Below are 19,580 nucleotides of genomic sequence, written 5' to 3'. Positions count from 1 at the left end.
TATTAATTATGTATTTCAAATAATCCAACAGTCTGAATACAAATGTTTTTAAGTCACAAGGGTAATGACTATAAAAAATTCTTATAATCTTAAAAAAAGTGACTCTACATCTCCAGAGAAAAAAGTCTAAGAATTATTAAAGTGAAGATGGTAACTTTCATCATGGAGCCAATGATGTTTCCATAATTATTGGTTTACATAAGTGTTGAAGTCATTTATATAATTACTTTTTAATTTTTAGAATTCACTAGACAGAATGAAGATAGTTACTGAGCAGGATACTTACTGAGAATGTTAGCCCGAAGCAAATCACCTATCAACAAGATGAAAGTTTCATGTTAATACTAAATGAAATTCTCTAAGGTAGCTCCATACATTATGGTATATGCTTTTCGAAATATAGAGATAAATAACTTCATCCTTCACATTATTTCTTTTTTCTTGTTTGTTTAATTTTTCAGTAAAGAAGCAGGCATGAAACATGTTTTCCCTTTTTTCCCAATTATTTCTCACTTTGTTTGCTGGGCTCTTTTTTCTTTTTCTCTCTTCACTGTCCTCAACAAATAAGGTTATTCTACGCAATAACATACATTTAAGTTCCTCAGTAATTAGTGGTTTGTGACCTGGAAAGTGATACTTGCTTAAACTATCTATTGTTTTTGGAAGCTTGTATTTCACCTCCTGGGCTTTTACCTAACGACTTAATGATGATTCAGGGAGAGGTATGCTTGGTAGAGGTGAGATTTAAGCAAAGGGATAGAAAGTGCTTATGAATACTATGTCCCAGTCACTATATTAAACTCTTTTCATACATGATTTCATTTAAGGAGGTCACAGTCCTGAGGAAATGGGAGGAATTATCATTAAGATGTGTCTGATAAAACTGTATAGGTTGCTTTCCCTTCTTGTGTTAACGCATTGGCCAGGACATCCATTTAGATGTTGAATCTGTGTTTTATATTTCATTTAAAAAATTACTGAGTTTATAAATATAATAAGTGATCATTTCATACCATTGCCCAGATCTTCCTCTCCCTTCTCCTCCACTCCGCTCACACCTACCACAACCCAATACCTAACAAAATGTACATACTTAAGAATTTCTTCATATTAATTCTAATATAGCATGTAAAAGGAGATGAGACAAGTAAGCAGTGTCCAGGCCACGGGGCAGAGGGCAGGGGGTGATGGTGGTGGTGGATGTGCCATCAGTGAACATGGTAATAGGGACCAGTAGAAGGACCTTGCTCAGGAGAGTGGCGTGATCTGACAAGGTAGGAGGTGGGCTTCGGGGAGCCAAGACTGGTGGTCAGGGAGAGTGGTGTGAAGACTATTGCAATGTCCATATAAGAAATAGTGAAGACTGCACTGGTAGAAGGAATGGTGACATTGGCATAGATTTGCAAATGATTCAACCATTACTGTATACGGGATAGAGGAAGAGGGAAGAATCAACAATACTCCTTAGATTTCTGGCTTGGGTGACTAGGTGGATAATAATGCGCTGAACTATGGTAGAGAACACTTCCTGGTTTATTAAACAAAGCAATATTTTCAGCTTTCAAGTTTAGACATGAAGATTAATCTTATATAGAACTGTCCAATATAAATCTAATACAAGCCACACTTGCGAGACATATATATATAATTTTAAGTTTTCTAGAAGCCACATTAAGTAAAAGGAAACAGGTGAAATTATTTTTAATAATATACTTTATTTAACCCAATATATTCAGAATATTGTAATTTAAACGTTTAACCCGTGTAAAAATTGTTAATGATCATTTTACATTTTATTTCCATATGAAGTCTTCAAAGTCCGGTGTGTGCTTTATACTTACAGCACTTCTCAAACACCCTAGTCACACATCAAATGCTTAGTGATCACATGTGGCTACCATATTGGACAGTGCAGCTGTAAAGCATCCTGATACACTTAGATAAAAGCATTCTTTTTCATGAAGAACCATATAGCTCTTCAAAATTGACTAGTTAACTAGTTAAGATAAATCCTCAAGTATAGCTCATAAAGAAACCATTTAGCTTAACAAGAGAACAGATTATCAGGAGATGTGGCACCTGCTTTGGGTTCTAACACTAAAAGTTGTGTGATCATTGGTAAGTCAATTTTTCTGCACCAGAGTGAATTTAAGATCAGGCACTCTTTGTACAGTTTACTTTAGTATCTGTAAGTCAATGAATTGACTACTTTGTGTTGCAGCCACAATTGTAGTAATAGTAGTGGTAATGAAAATGGCAAACCTTCTGCTGTGTGCCAGACACTGTGTCAAGTACTTTACACATATCAATTCATCTAATTACCACAACAACCCTATGCAGTAGATTCTGTTCTAAAGTTTATTGAATAGATGGAGAAACTAAAGTACAGAGAGGCTATCTAAACAGATAGCAGAGTTGGCAGTTTGAAAATTTGGGTTTAAAATGCATGTATTCTGATTCTCAGCTCCATGCCTTTAACCACTGAACATACCATTTTCTTTAAAAGTAATAAGTAAATAAATAAATAAATAAATAAGCTGTTATTTTCTTTCAAACACCACAAACTTAAATCCTTTTCAAACTCATAAAAATAATTTCAAAGCCACACTAATACTTTTTGGAATATGTTTGAATAGCACAGATGATGTGGTGTGTACATATTCATCCTCAAAAGCCACTTTTAATTGTAAAGAAAATAGAAAGGTAATTATTGCCTTCTCTTTCCTTGTAACCCTTAAGTAGCCCTTAAGCCAAGCTCCTTGTGACACTGTAGAAAACAACAAAGGGCCAAAAGGTAGAGATATGAAATTGGACATTTTTCAATAAAGAGAGAGAACTGTCCTCTCTAAGAGTAAAAACAAAACTAACAAAAAAATAAAAATTGAACCAATCGCTCACTTTTCCTAGATGAGAGAGAGGCACAGGCAATGGTATGCTGATAAGTGTTTGACAACTGTCTCTCTGGAAAAGAATGTACTTGTTCTATATATAAGCTTATTATAAATTTTATATATAGGATGTGTACCACACAATTTATAAATAATAATAAAGATAACTGTGCCTTTTATTTTAAACTCCATACAGCCACTGATTCTCATAAAATGATTTTATTGATTTTTTTTTTTTTTTTTTTTGCTGAACCATGTAACTCTTGGTAGCCTTTGGTAACAACTGATGAATGAGTGTAGTTTGGACATGAATGTCAACTGATATTTGCATTTATGTTAACCAACAAGACAACAGAGAAACAATCAAGACATGGGTTGGAACATCACTCTTTTGTAGATGACATGGGTCATTTTGCTGAATCAGAAAATAGTTTTTGAATACTGGAAGAATATTTCTTCATTTATTTGTGTTATTCACAATGGAATGGCTATGGATACTGCATAATTTTAGGATTAATCTATATCATATACACTTCCACCTTCATTTTTTACATTCTAGGCAATCAACAAACAATCAAGCCCTCATTTATAGTAGTTTGCTAATTCCCTTGGTGTAAATACCCCTCACCAAGGCCACTTTCACACAGCAGACATAATGTCACTGAAAGAAATGGGAAGAGATTCTCAGTATCTCAAATACAAATGGTGTATCAAATACACCATTATATTGTATTTCCACTATACAGGAACAGTACATGTAAATAGCCTCAAATGCATAAAAAATAGTAAACTGTAATAAAATAATTAGAAAGTATTTCTTACCTTTGTTTTAAATATGATTTATTTAACTGTAAGTTTATGTAATTCAATTTTAATAACAGCTGTGTCTTAAAAACTGGGTCACAGAATTCCTAAAATCTTAATAATCATCTTTTATGAGCCAGTACAAATCAGCTGCAGCACATCACTGACACAAGTATGGGGACTTTATATGCTGACTTAGAAAGGAGTGCATGGAGGGAATCACATCTCCCAGCTGAGATATGCAAGAGATTCAAAACCACCACGAGATTGTACAGCTTGGAAAGATCATAGAGCATAGGAGCTGTAAAAGCATAAGTAAGCATAGCCCATTTAGCATGCTCATCAAGGAAATAAAAGTCCTTGCCACTCCTTACCAGAATCTTGACTTTAATAATCAGTCAGGATCCATGCAGACGGGCATATTTAACTTAGATTTTTATGGAAACATCAAAAGCATTTGTTGAGAATGACTATACCCATACTCTGTAATAAGACCTCTTACAATTTAGAACATGTAAAAGTAACTATAAAGGAAGCGGAATGTGTTTTTATACAAGTGTCTGTTTCTTCCTTGCTAAGAAATTGATGACAGTGCTTTATCTATTGTGATTAAATGGCCTTGCTGGCTCCAGCCACCTCTTCTGCTACATGCCCCCAGTTGTTGCCATAATTCAAAATCCGTTCTGTCCTAAGATGTCTGCTGCTTCCTTCAAAATCTTGGGTACAAAGTAAAGCCATTTTTTTACGTTTTTGCCCAAACCCTACCCTAAATTGTAAGATTTCTCTTGTCTGACCTAGGAGTGCAGGCAAGCCTGCAGCTCTTTGAGCCTTTCCCAAGCCTCCTCCATGTGGACAGTGTCTCTGTGCCTGGGATTTCACTGGGGAATAAGCATTCTTCTACATCGCATCTGGGTTTTCTCAGTGTCTAATTTTAAGGTGTTTTGGAGGAAAATCCCTTCTTGACCGGGGTCTGTTCTGAAAACAGATCCTCCATAGCTGGGACGTTTCCTGGGCAACACCAGTAAACATACTGTATGAACTTTGCCCACCTCCCTAGCACATAAAATACAAAGTACCTGGAATCTCATCACTTCCGGTATCATGTGGGGTTTATTGGGTCAAGAAAATTGCCACTATAAATCAGACCTTCCTTGGAGCTATCTAACTCATTTAAAAAATTTTTTGGAATGAGATTGAATAATGGTTTATGATGGTTTCAATATTTTTTAAAAATCTGATAGACTTCATTTCTGTTCCTTCTCAGTGTTTGCATTTCCTGACTAGTTTATCATATTAATATTTCTTTCCATAGAGCATCTTCCTCAATCTAGTGATCACTTAGATTGTCCTTTACCGGGCTTTCATCCAGTTTTTCTCAATTGGCATCATATTTCTGCAGTAGAACGTTAGCTCTTCTGGCCGTATAGCCTTTTTCTATTCTCACTTTAGCCCCCCCGGGCCCAATTTATAAGCATGAAATGTATTTATTCATAAAATGTCAACATCAATCATATGCAAAATTATAGGGCAGAAAAGTCCTGGGTTCAATATCTCACCTTCTAACACACCCCTAGATTATAAAGTTCTTGAGGCAGGAATTTTATCTCATTCATCTTCATACAGTGGGTTTTACATTTCAAATACAGTCACGAGTCAGAGGTACAAAAAGTCTACCTTTACTCAACTTAGTTCTATTCTATCACTTCAAAGACGTTCAGTATCTTCCGACTGAAAGAAGTCTTTATTAGGAAATTACTAAATTCAGAATTTAAGCTCAGTCAATTCACGTCACAGCTTCCCATCATGGTTCTTCTCTGTGGTGACGGTTCCCTGGTTCTCCTTCTCCTTCTGCTTGATCCTGAGATTGTGTCTGGGTACAGGAGGCTTTATGTAACATTGTAGGGGATTTGTGCTGTCCTCTAGACTTTGTTCATCTGCTTTACTCTGCGGTAAGGGGCTGGCGTGGCTGTCCATGTTGCCCCCACTGCTGGTGGAACTCCTTATTCACTCTGTCCACAGAGGCAGTGCTTGTCGGGAGCTCTGACATTTCCCCATGCTCCTTAGGACCCCACCTTAGATCTTGCTGGCCCTGCAGATCTCCTGTGGCCTGGCTAGACCTACTCTTTGTTCCCCAGATTGGGCCGTCAACCCTGAGGCGCTCTGCCATCAGGTCTTTACATCTCAGCTATAATGATTCCTCTGAGAGCTTGCTAGTCAGTACTCACTGGGGAACGTGGGAGATTGTTGATCTCCCCCATGCCCTCCGTGATAGCTTCTGGGAGGCGTGGGTCATCTCAGGTTCTCTGCAGGACTGCCTCATCCCAGACTTTCAGGTGGGGATGGCACGTAATCTTCTCCATCCTCTAGTACTCAAGCCTATCTCTCATGATACCCTGCATCCCAGAGATTTAACCCAGGAAAGGGCAGACCGGATAGTTCCTCTTGAGTATAATTCTCTTCTCTCTTTGACGTCTCTCCCAAGCCCTAGAGTTTTCAGGTCCCCTCTGTGTGGAAGCAGTGCTGCCCTTCTCTTGACATCACAGTCTGTAGCTTTAAAAATCTCCACATTCGGTCTCCCAAACTTTGGTTTTTGAGATTAATGGGGAGTTTTTAGAATTTAGGAAACTCAAGTGCCAAGCTCTAGTCATGGAAGCCTAGTTCTCTTGACTAATATATCTAGAACATCCTTCAAGAGCCAGTCTTGAAAGTCAAGGTCAAAGGAAAGCGTTAGCCATTTGTCTCTTCCAGCTATAACAACCTCTATCAGTGTCTACATCTGCAAATGTAAAATGGAACTACAGGACTGTTATTTCACTGTGACTTCTTCTAAAACATAGGAGAACTCAAAAGCATAGGAGAGCAGTGCCACTGGGCCTCAAAAGTAGAGAATAAGATGCTGTGTAACTTATACCGCTAGAGTTGTGTGATGCAGCCCTGTTAGAATAGCTTTGAAGACAGGAGTGTAAGGCTAACTTAAACAATAGTTGTAGTAATAAAACTTGTGTTGAAGGGAGAGGACAGTTCTGATCTCTGTGTGTCATCCACTCGCCTTGAGACCATGTCGCACTTTTGTCTATTCTGGATTCACCCATGGAGAATCCACACTAAAGCATTTGAAACCTCTGGCTATATTGGAAGAACAACATCATATTAGGAAATACAAAAAAGAAAACATATGAATAAATTTCATAGTGTTATTTTACTATATTTGTATCCTCAGAACCCCAGAATGGTGTCTGGCATATAGCCTCTCAAGAAAGGTATATATTTATAAACGTATGTTTAATTTATATTTAGGGAGATAAATCGGGGTGATTTTTCCCTTCAAAACCCACAGCCAAGTGACTGTACCCAGAAATGAGCACAGTTCTCTTTTCCAGGGGGACCTGGGGGAGCAAACCAGCCAAGAAGAGGGAAGTGGCTAGTTTGTCCTTTGTCTGCAGAAAACAGATTGAAATAAGAACGGGGAAGCTGCAGGGAGGAAAAATCATAAAAGAAGCAGACTCTAAATGACTGCAGTTACCTGAAGGTAAATTACTACTAATCAAATTACCTTTAGAATTATATTTCATTTGGATCAGATTTGTGATCTGTAGATAACAGGACTTCATCTACTTTAGGAAATATACCCCTTTCCACCATTAGCACATTGAAATGAATTCAGAACAAAGGGATTCTAAACCTTTGAAGCACTGTGGTTAAGTGTATAATAATTCTTTCTCAAGTATCTCATCATCTTCAGCCTCTTTTCAGTCACTTTGAGAGGATTTTTAAAAAATAGCCAGGCCTCAAGTGACCATTTATTCCTACATGTGATGGCAACAGGGACGGATACAATCAAATCATCAGGTCCAAACTGATGGTCTATTCTTTCTCTGTGGAAATGAACAAAACTGTTACTTGCTTTTAGGGAATAGACTATCATGATTCTTAGAACCCAACTTTTTCCCCAAATCCTCAAAGCTGTTTTGTAATAGAACTCATTTATTCCCACCCACCAAGCACCACTCAGAATGAAGGAAATGGAATGAAGTAGTGAACAATTACCAGCACTGCAATCACTACTATTTACTGAGAGCCCACTCTGATGAAATGTTGTATATTTGCTCCTTATGTCGGAGGCTTAGAGGTGGTGAATTCCTTGCCCAAGTTCACAATATTTGTTTGGGCAATTAAGAGGCAGCATGGTGATGTTGCTAAGTTTCTAGACCCTGGTGCCAGATTACCTGGGTTGAATCCCAACTGTATCTCTTTCTAGATCTGTGACCTTGGATGAGTTCACCTCTCTGGGCTCCCATTTCCCCTCTCAAAATGGAGAGGATGATAATAATAGTGCTACCACATGAGACTGTTGTAAGTATTCAGAGTCAAGTGCCTAACATAACACATGGCATCTGCTCAATGCCACGTGAATGCTGGCTGTTGTTCTTATTCTGTGGTTGCAAGTGATAAGAACCCAACTCACACTAGCTTAAGCTGCAAAAGAAAAGGCAGTAGTATTTGCTTCAGACGTGCCTTAGGAAAGAGGTTCAGAATCACCCCAGCATCTCTGCTTCTCCTTGGCTTCAAGATATATCAGATAAGCTTTGTGGTAGTAAGATGGCTATTTGCAACTGCAGGGCTGCACTATCCTTACAGAGAATGAAAAAATTCTTGTTATGAAGATCTGGCAGAGGTCCCAGGGGAGTGAGGAAGGAGGGCTAGGTATGCTCAATCCAAACCACAAGGCCTGAGGAGAGTTCCTTGTATGAAGGCACTTAGGGGTGATTCCCGAAAGGAAGGGCTCAGGAAGAAATATGAGTAAGTATGGTGTATGCATATCATCTCATGGCTGGCAGGTGACAGAGCAGAGATCAGAACTGTCCTCTCCCTTCAACACAAGTTTTATTACTACAACTGTAATTTAGCCTGACCCGCCTGTCTTAAAGCCATTCTAACGGCTGCATCCCACAACTGCAGGGGTATAAGTTAACAGCATCCCATTCTCTACTTCTGTGGTCCATTGCACTGCTCTCCTAAGACTTTCGAGTCCTCCCACTCTTTTGGGAAAGGCACAGTAAGGTAGCAGCCCTGTAATTTCACCTTATATTTGCAGATGTAGAAAGCAAGGATTGAGTAGACAAGGGCTTCTTATTCATTAAGTAGTTATATAAGCCTACTTTGTACCAGATGCTATACTAAGTCTGCTAGCAGCCTTCTGAGAGCCCAACCAGAAATGACTGATCTGGAATGCCAGTGCTGTGAGTCAAGACTTCCTCTTCAGAGGCCATGCTAGTATTCTGGCCTAGTGATGCCAAGGCAGTCAGGCTTTCTGTGAATTTTTTTGAACTGGATAATACTAATAACTAGGTACATCACTGAATAATGTTTCAACTGATAAACAAACATCAATTTCTCACTGTCTGCCTATGCCTGCTCAGTTTCAAAGGATGGCTCTGTTACAATCATGACCCTTTCTGAAGAAATATTTATACTCTTTGGGGTATATTGAAATGTCTTTGCTATAAGACTAGCAGTGGTGGCTAGAGTTTATTGAATTCCCTTGGAAGCTCAAATAGGTACTGCTAACAAAGTAGAAGGAAAAATAACAGTGTCTTGGAAGCATAGCATAATAAAAGGAACATATGTTTATTGAACATTATGTATGCAGTGATCCTACAAGTTATCCTTTCTAAATCCTGGCCAACAACGCTGTATGTTAAATGCTATCTCATTTTACAGATGAGAAAAATCAGATACCAAAGAGATTAAATAAAGGCTTATAGTCTTATGGCACTAAATGGAAGAGATAGGGTGTACTGGCATGTCTGTCCTGCTTCAAACACTGCCTTCTTTCTACCATCCTTTAACCATCCATGATTAACTTACTTTAAAATTATACTTTCAATTCTTCTTCTATGGATTCAGGTGACTCAGTTCAGGTCATATATATCTTAATGAATGATGTAATCTGGGACCTATTTGAGGACTGACTTATCAATATGGATTTGAACCTTGCTATTCTCATCACAAAATCACAGGTCCATTTGATTGTAAACTTCAGGAAATAAGACTCCCCTCCCAACCTTTGCCACATCTAGACATAACTGCACAGTGGGCAGGTGTGTGCTTTCTTTATCTCACTCTGTGAAACCCCTTCCTTTCTCAGCTATTGGATATTTTTACCACCCATGATCCTTACAGAAGGCAAGGGGGTCCCTGAAGGCCATGTCACCAGACCATTACTTTTAACACCCAAGGACTGCCAAGTGGAAGGTAAGCATGCAGCTGAAGCACAGACAATCTGATGCAATATTCTGGAAGTCTGTATCCTGAGAAGAATGAAGCAAGGATGGGAGAAAAGTTAAAATTGGTTAATTTTATAAGAAGCACCGAGGCAAGACTGTATTCTGGCAAGATTATGTTCTCATTCCTGCCCCAAGTCTTGTTTTCAGCTTGACCTTCACAATCCTGTGATATTCCCACGGCCCTTCTAAAACATTCTTCCTTGTTTCAGAATCAGAAATGTTTTTGTGGTTTGCAACCAAAGAACTCTCATAATAAATCTTCCCTCCCTGTTGGTAGCCCTACATGCCACATCTCTCCCTAAGCATCTCACTGTTGTGTTCTTTCTTCACCAACTCAGTGGAAACCTAGTATCCTTATTCCATCACTTTCCAGGTCAGGTGGTCTGTACGGCCCAGGGTGACTGTGAATGAATCAGGTAGCTTATCTCTAAGATTGAGCTAGTAACATAGAGAGGGGGTTGATAGAGCCCTTTCCTCAGCTTCCCCTCTGAGGCACTTACATAATTTATTAAAGTTCTTCTCAACAGCTGTTTAAAATCCATCTGGACTTTGTCTTAGGATTCTGTCTGGAGCTTAGCATCTGGACACTTATAATTGGCTTTCTTCTTTCCCAGGCTTCAGTGTATACTCTTCTCTAAAGGAGGCTGGGAAGCACAGGAGATGTAACTCAGCAGAGTTGAGTGAAGGCCACACTGCGCAGAACCTAGGAAGGACCATCTACAAGCACAAGGAGACCCTGGTCTGTGCTGCTGGGAACCTACAGTGGATTTCCCATGTGAACTCCTCACTCGGCATTCACATCCCCCCAGTGCCTGGCCTCTGTATTTAGCTTCATCTCTAGCATTCTCTCCTTTACACTTTATTCTCCAGCAAAGCTAAACTAAAGTTGCTTTCCTGTATGTGCCAAATTGTTTCTTTTCTTTGGGCCTTTTATTCAGTCTATTATCTCTCTGGAATTGCCCTTTTTCTCATCCCCTGCAACTGCACTCACCTCCTCCTGAGCTGGCCGATTGTTATTTATCTTTTAAGACCTATCTCTAGCATTACCTCCTCTGGGTTCTGTGATGACCTACTCTCCATCCCCCGCCTCTACCCCTTGCAGGGACTGTGCTTTCAAACTCTTAATCATTTTTGTGTTCTTAGTGCTTAGCATTATAGGTGTTAATGATGATTGTAGGTTCTTAGGGTGGATGGATGGATGGGTGGATATAGCCTTTGTATAACTGCAAAGCATGGCACTGTAGAAAGTATTCTATAATACAGATCTTTTTGGACAACAACTTCATGTCTGTTCCCTTCCCCCAGTCTGCCTGGCTCTATTAGTAGTGATTCATTTTCAACCAATAATGATTCAGTTTATTTGTAAAAGTCACCTAAGTCACTCAGTTATGTCACTTCAGTGGCTCAGTTATGTCCATCACATAAAAAACACAAGTCTTGACCTGGCTGACAGGCTCTCATGGTGACATAGTCTGCTTAACCTGATTACCAAACTGATCATAGAACACAGAACAATTACTGAAGGAAAATAGGCCCTGAAATCTTTTTAGAGATCTTTTAATCTTTATGCTAAGAAAACAATAGGAAAATCATAGTAGTCTAAAAATTCTGTGTCCTCTTGAGAGCACTCAGAAAATAAATTTGTATAATTTAATTAGTGCCAATAAGTTTTAAAAAATATTTCAGGGTAGAAATTGAAGATTTATCAGCTGACTCAATGATGAAGGATTTACTCATTACTTTCTAAATACTATTAAAATAGTTGTTTCATTAAAGTATTTTCTCTTTACATAAATGAAATTTTGCATTAATTCCCCCTAATTTTACCCAGTCTTTTCTAGAGGATTTTGGGGAAGTGGTGAATGTATGTAAGGTGGAGTTTGACAGAATGAACATGTTTCTCTAGGTAGGTAGGAACTGTGCCTTCATTTCCTGCAAGATAGGGCCAGTAACTATGAAACTTCAAACCCTCTTGCTGAGGGGATGGCAGGCAGCAGCTACAAAGACTCCTGCAGCTGCAGCTGTTTTCCTTTTCTGGTCCTAAACCATTATCCTAGCAGATAAGCAGCCAAAGCCACAAGAGACACTTTTCTTTTGTCCATGTTAAGCTTTTGCATAAACGCCCTGTTTTCTTGCCTTTCCTGGTGGGGTTGAATATGCTGGAATATCTACATACTACATAATACTTACTGCCGTGTCACTTATACTTGGGTCCCAGAGTTTGTGAGGCTTTCCCAGGTCAGCTTCATTATGTGAATTAAGTCTCACTCATCCCTCAGTATAGGTTCTGAAACACCTTTGGAATTCTGAAGATCAGGTTGTTTAGTCTTGAAGGTAGAACTCAAATGATGCTTCTGTAAAGGCTGAGGTAGAGGACAGGTGATAGGGGATAGTGAACAAGAGAGAAGGGAACCCACATGTGCTGAGCATCTATAATATGCTTAGCACCATGACTGGTGTTCTCAAGATGCTATTCAACTCTTGGAGGAGATCCCCCACTTTTCAAATTCAGAAATTAAAACAGGGAAAGATTAACACCCAGAGTAGGTAGCAAATTCAGAATTCAGACTCAAACTCAACTCTGTCTGACCCTCTTTGGTCTACCACTCTGCCTCCTCTGTTTATTTGGAAAGTGCAGTCTTTGTGCACCTGTAGATCACGTATGTCACTACCCTTTAATACCTTATATATGTGATTCCACTGACAAATTTACAAGGCAGAATGAAATACTGAATTAACCTTCAACACATTCTTAGAGCAGTTAGTGAACTGCATATACATATATATGTATATATATATATATATATATATATATATATAAAACATAAACTTTGAACTCTTTATTATTGTGCATTGAAAATACGTGTAATTCCTTCTTCATTTATTACATTTTCATTGTCATTATTATATGCTAGTGATATCTGTCCTCCAATGTGCTAAACAGGTTTATGGAAAGTTGCCACAAAGAAGCATAAATCCTACCCGTCTCATTATATTATAAAGGAGGAATGGGCTTTGAATCTCAACAAACGTTTTATGAAAGAGAACTATAATACTTACGAGCCTGGATTCAGGGAGCCAGACTCCTTGGGTTTGAACCCTAGCTTTGGTATGTCCTAGCCTGGGTGACCTTGGGCAAGTTACTAAAGCCAGTTTCTTCAACTGTAAAATGAAGATGCTAACAATATTTATCTCAGTAGGCTGCTCTGAGTGTTTCATGATTGGTGTTCTGATGCCTAGGACAGAACCAGGCACATGGCAAGTACTCAGTAAATGTGGGCTGTTTTGTTTCTCTTACATGTGAGGAAACAGGTCTGCAGTTCAAGCTTGCTCAGGTCCCGGTGTTCTGTTGTGGCAGAGTTGGTGCTGACACCCAGTCTCCCGTTCTCAGTCCACTGCTGGGCACTGCAGTGACCACCAGAGCGGTGCGGTGCAGCAAATGAGAATTTTCCCTCTACTGTTGCCCCTAGTCTAAGTAAACTGAAAATGCTATTTCTGTGCACTGAATGTCTACTGTCTACCATAAGGGCAATTTATCAGCCCAGTTCCCAGATGGAGAGTCTTTCCCAGGGTCCCTGTTCACCGCCGAGTCAGCGGTCACAGTCTTGGGCTGTCATCCCCCAGCCCAGTGGTTCCCAGCAAGGCAAAAAATGTAAGCAGACGCTACCAGGTCCACAATCCCATATCTGTAATTCCGAAATCCAAAAAGCTCTCAAATCTGGAAGCTTTTTCTTAACTCATTTGCCTGTAAAACTCTTTCAGACCTGAACTTATTTGGCGACACGGCACCTGAACTGACATGAGTTTATTTATCGTGTGTACCTATCCCTCATAGTGTGAGTCCTCGCACAGTTGACTGCAGATGTGCTAATGCTTTTGCTCACAGGGTACTGCCCAGATCTCACGGGGATACCTATCAGCCAGGGTCTTGGCAGGAAGGGATGGGGTATTCAGCCCAGGTGAATGAGCAGAGTTTATTAAAAGGACTGTCTGTAAAGGTGTGGGTGGCGTGAAGGAACAGCAAGGATGTTGCAGGAGGGCAGAAGGGGGATTACGTGATGAAGCAGAAGCTGTTACCACCCCTAGGCGTGAAGGGCCAGATGGAGGTAGAGTTACGGGAATCCAGAGAGAGCAGCATGGGAGAAGGCTGCAGTTAGGAGCTCTGGCCTTGGGTAGAAGGAACCAACTGGCAGCAAAATAGAGAAGAAGCCTGGGAAATAAATACCCAACCTGGTTTTTCCCTCTCCCTCTAGATCTTCTGCTGGAGCCTGTTTTTGATCGCACCCCATCTGAAGCCAGAGGCAAGAGAGCTCACAGATGCAGACCATAAAGTGAGCCACTGGGGCATGAGGATGGCAAGTGGATCTGAAGGGCAAAAGGTGAATGTCTTGTGCAGTGTATTCTATAAAATCTAATACATGCGCTCTACCACATTTATGAAACTTGAAAACTCAGGAATGCTTAAAGAGTTGTCATTTAGTAAGTCAACAGTGTATATCCACACTCAAAAAATATTAATACATGTGAAACTTTTTTTTAGTTTGCAGTGCCATAGAGAATTACTATAAATGAATCATTTATAATAACTCCTTGGCTACCCTGAAAATTGCAACTATCGCACTCAAGAGGGCTATCTCATTCACTGATTCATTCATTGATTCATATCTTCACTCAACGAGATTCCTTACTGAGTGTCAACTCTGCAAAACATGGGCTCTGGGATGTAAAGATAAAAATGTGACGCTAGCACTTCCAATAGCTTACAACTTAGGAAAAGACACTAACGTTTTGGAAAATAGTAATAGAATCCTAGCACAGTTTTATCTCAAACCTACCTTGCTGCTGTGGGCTCCGTTCTGAGATTTTGTGGCCACATCTGGGCTTGGTGGGAAACACCACTCTGCCCTGTTAGCCCCGCGTGATGAGGGCACAGGAGCCAGGCGTGAGCTCAGCGCACACAGGGCTCTGGCTGACTGTGCTTTCACTGTAGGGCAGAGTGGGGTGGTCCCTACTGCAGGAGCAAGAACAGTTTCCTCAGGAGGGCAGAAGGAGGGGTTCCTTTGGTTTGGAACACCTGAGAAGACTTCGTGGGGGTAGGTGGGGGGGGTGGTTTCAGGATTTCCAGACAGGAAAGGACAGAGAAGAGCAAAGGCAAGGTAAGAATGCAGGACCGGCTGGTGTAAGTGGGCCGCGGGGACTTGGGAGTAAAAAAGTAGTAGGTGACCAAAACAGATTAATGAGAACCTATTCTAAGGAACTTGGACTTAATTTTGTAGCAAGTGGGTTACAACTGAGGGTTTTTGAAAAGGGGAGGTCCTATGTTTTAGGAAAATCACTTTCCCAGCACTTTGAATGTGGGGGAGGGTTGAAGAGGAAGGTGATTGAAGGTAACCTGTGTCCAGGGAAGCTCACTGTCACCCAGGAAAGAGACGGTGATGCGAGAACAAGGACAGTGGTGGTGGGAATAGAATTGAAAGAATGAGAAAGAAATGACAGGTGTGATCACTGTTTGGAGCGAGGACCCCAAGGGACTCCAGGGTGTCTAAAATATGAACGCTCAAGAGAAAGCGGAGAGCTGCTGCAGCTGGCATGGGGGAGAGCTCTGCAACGTCGCACACATGAGTTACGGAAAAAATATTTTCAAGGAAGTACCCTGCAGGTATTTAAAATTGTGAGTCTGTAGTTCAGAAACAAACAAACAGAAAATGCCAAGGAGAAATTCCATGCCCAGAAAAGGTTCCACTACTATAATTCCTTATGGTGATTCCAAAATTCAAAAAGCTGTAAAATTACACATTTTTTAAAGTTTAGTGTCAAAACTTGTGTGGTGACAAACCTGACCTTCATAAATGTAAGGGTATTAACAGACTTTATTTATCCCACTTAGGGTCCATTTATTTGCTGAAGGAATAATATATTTGAATACAGGGTTCTGTCCCAAATCGCACTGGATAGGAGGTGTTCTGTGTTAAATGGTACATGCACCAAACTACCTTTGAAAAGTAAAAAATATTTATAAATTCTAAAACATATCCCATTCCAAGGTTTTAGATGAGGCATTCTGGATGTGTATCAATACTTATACTATTTCTTTATTTTATATTTTAAGAAAGTATTCTCTTAGTTTCAATGTATTTGGCATTAAACACAGTCGGTAAACAGATGCCTCTTTGTAGCTGAAATTTTTGGAGAATGAAGCATTCTTTGTGCCCGATCCATACACTGATGCTTCCCAAGTTTGTTTATTCAGAAAATTGAGATAATAATACTACCTACCTTACAGAGTTGTTTAAAGAGCTAATGTATAGGATCCAACACACAACGAGTAAGTATTTTAGTAAATGTTATTCATTATTATCCCACCCCTTTAGTCAACAAAACATTTTCTAAAAAGCATTTTGGATGAATTTTTTTTTTTTTTTTTTTTTTTTTTGCTTTTCCAATCTCTGGAAGTGCAGTGAAAACAAATGTCTCCTGTCTTGATGAATGTGAAGGAAGCAGCAGAGGGAATCAACATTTCTTGAGAGCTAGCATGTACTTGATGCTTTTGACCCCACGAGAAGAATATTATTCTCCCTGTTTCACAGATACAGAAACAGATTCTGAGATGTTAATAGCAGGATCCAGGTCACCCCTCAGTGAGGGGTGAACTCAGTTCTCCTTCCAGTCCGCCTGCTCCCAGTGGAGCGCAAGAGGCAGAAGGTAGAATGCCTCGTCGGGGTGGGCCTCTATGTAGCATTCTACTGCTTCTCTTTTTCACTGGCTAAAAGAATGTTCTTTCCATATGTGCTGTTAGTCTGATGGAGGTAAAGACGTACTTCAGACCCCAGATTTCTGACTATGCCCCCCTTTATCCACCTCCCTGCCAGACCCCAGACCCTCCCTCAGTAAAGCCCTCTGGGAATAACAGGCTCTCTTCCCAGAGCGATCTAGTCTAATTTTCAGGCCAGCTGAAAGCAGGATGTGAATTTGAGCGGCATGGGGAGGAAGAAAGGGCTGTGGGAGTGAGGTAAGAGCCTGAAGGTTGCGGCACCAAGGGTGAGGGAGGGACGTGTCCTGCTTGTCGTAAGAGGGCATTACCTGCCCGCAAGGAAATCACGTTGACTGGAACTGGACTAAGTAAACAGCAACGTGACCCGGTTCTTCAGTTTTTGATGGGGAGGCTTTCAGTGAGACAGCGTCGCCTCTTCTTCCTTTCCTCGCCAGCCCGCGCACGTTGGAGCCGGCCCCTCTGCTTCTCAGCCGGGGCTCCCCAGGCGCCCTTTCTTCCTCTGACTTCGGGCTGCCCAGCAGGAAATGTTCCTAGCCACGGGACAAGCCTCCCGTTTGAAGGGGTGGGGCTGGGGGTTGAGAAAAGGAACAGGAAAAGAAACAAAGCAAGCAAAACTTTACTAGAGCAGCCAGCCCGAGCCCCTAAGCATCGCGGCGGGTTTCCAGTTTCCTAGACGCAGGGATCCCACACCCCACTTCCCCAGTCCCCGGCCGCCTGCACCCCGACGCCCCGCCTCGCCCTCCCCGCCCCACTCCACCCCCGGGGGGCTGGTGGGCGTGTATTTGAATCCGGGCTAATCGGCGGCCGGCGGGCGGGGCGGCCTGCCCGCGCCCCTGACAGCCCAGCGGCGGGAGGAGCCCCTCTGCCCTGGGAGCCGGACGGGCCGCGCCTCCCCGCTGGTGACCGGTCCGGTGCGCTGGCCCATGCTGGTCCCCGCCTTTGTTCTCGGGCCGGAGCGGAGACATGCGCGGCTGACGATGGAAGTAGAGGACTCGGGCGGCGTGGTGCTGACCGCCTACCACTCGTACGCGCGCCCCCAGCCGCCCAGCTCCGAGCCGCGCTGCGCGCCCCGGGCCGCCGCCAGCCACCCAGGCAGCAGGTACCCCACCGCGCCGAAGGGGCAGAGGTCTCCTGGGCTGGGGGGGCGGGGGTGGTTCGTATGCAGCTGGGTTTTCCGCGGGAGCGTAGGACCACCGTCGCTTGATTGTTGTTTCAAGTTTTGGTGGACTGGATGAGTGAGCCTCCCGTTCTTTGTATTTGTCCTTGATGGGAAGTCTCAGCCGGCAATGGCTAAAGACGGTGGCTAGGAGAGGTTAGCAGCGGAGTTGCGTTCTTGGTACAACTTGCTGATAATAGGCATATGCCTGATGTCTGCCAAATTCACCTATTGAACTATTGGAGATTAAAATGAAACAGCAGGGGAAAATGAAAAAAAAAAGTAAAATATATTATCTTAAATTCTCAAACACCATCGAGAATTTATTTAGTAACTGCATTTCACAGGAGCTAAAGCGCAGCTGGAGAGAGTCTCCAAAAAGGAAATCTCAGTAGACTTTTAAAAACAATTTTATTTCTAGATTTTAAAAAACCTTCCAATTGTATAAATACATTGGTGTCACTATTATTGCTAATGTTGACTCTGTCTATAAATGCAATTATAATTTTCCTTTGGATCAAAAGAGGTTTGAAGGCTCCTCACTATGTGCATTTTAGATTTAATATCTATGTTAATTAATTAATGTTAATCTATCAGTGATCGTCTATTTGATGCAAGATCAAGGCCAGTGAGACTATTAACTAAACGAAAATATTAGACCCTTAGGAAGTTTCCTTCTGTGGACAAAAATATTACACTGAGATGATTTGATACCTGACACATATTTAGGAGAAATATTATTTGTTTAAATGTGACTATCTGGAATGGATCCATTGACGAATGGTTTTCTTTACGAGTGGGGAGATTTGAGTAGTGTGCTTTTTGCATGTTTATTTTCAGTCATTTTTTCCTCATACTTTTATCTTTAGTTATGTGATAAAGATTGTTTCCTAATTTAATTGACTTGCAAGGCTTTCAACAGATTGTGACTTTATTTCAAGAAATATCCTCTTGGCTAGCATCCATGCGAAGAGCAAACTGCATTGGCATGAGATCTGTGTTGGGCTTGGCTAACAAAGAAAATATTGTTTCTTCCAAAAAGAGCAGCATGAATGAAATCTAATTTTTATATACAGACAATGAGAAAATAACATTTTTCTTCCAGTTTTAAGAGCTGTGCACATTATTTTAATGAAGGTACAAACTTGCGTTTGTCTTTAGAGTGTTTTCTTTTCTAAACATGATCCTTGACTATAATTACTCCTATTACGAGTAACTAAATAGATATACGTGATTTGGTGAGAAGTGGGGGCCAGGTTTGTGCATTTTTAGATGGTCCTGGTGTAGCTGTCCTGTCTATAGCTCCCTGCAGCTGTCTGGGAGCAAGAGCCAGATTGTGCCATTTGGGCAATCCGAAATTACATCCCTTTCCATAGCAAACTGGAGAAGTTCCATTAACTCAGCATGTGGTCTCGTGGAATAATAATATACAAGAGCACAAGAGTTGCCTCTCATAGTTAGTGTTTTACCATACAGTTGCCAATTAGATTTATGTTGCTCCAAGTTTGCATTTTTGGTGACTGCCCTGTACCCTCTGTATGGGAGCCTTCGTGCTACTCACCCTCCGATGCAGGAGATAGACGACCCCCGCCCCCTACAACTAAATTGTGAGAGAAGAGCTTAATTCCTTGGTTCTCAGTAACAGCGATCAAAAAGAGGTTCCTGTATTTACA

The 19,580-nt window shown here is 41.1% G+C and overlaps 1 protein-coding gene across 1 annotated transcript in view; it reads left to right on the top strand.

Annotated features, from left to right (window-relative positions):
• Positions 1-17,709: 17,709 nt before the first annotated feature.
• The window catches only part of ARHGAP28 (Rho GTPase activating protein 28), a 145,956-nt gene continuing 144,085 nt past the window's right edge, over positions 17,710-19,580 (top strand). Inside the window, exon 1 of the mRNA XM_060119032.1 lies at positions 17,710-17,850. Coding sequence (XP_059975015.1) covers positions 17,729-17,850 — 122 coding nt within the window. The 5' untranslated portion in view covers positions 17,710-17,728. The remainder of the gene's footprint in view (positions 17,851-19,580) is intronic.

This window comes from Mesoplodon densirostris, chromosome 15 (genome assembly GCF_025265405.1).
Source record: "Mesoplodon densirostris isolate mMesDen1 chromosome 15, mMesDen1 primary haplotype, whole genome shotgun sequence".
Classification (NCBI taxonomy): Eukaryota; Metazoa; Chordata; class Mammalia; order Artiodactyla; family Ziphiidae; genus Mesoplodon; species Mesoplodon densirostris.
This window is presented reverse-complemented; position numbering and strand designations above follow the sequence as displayed.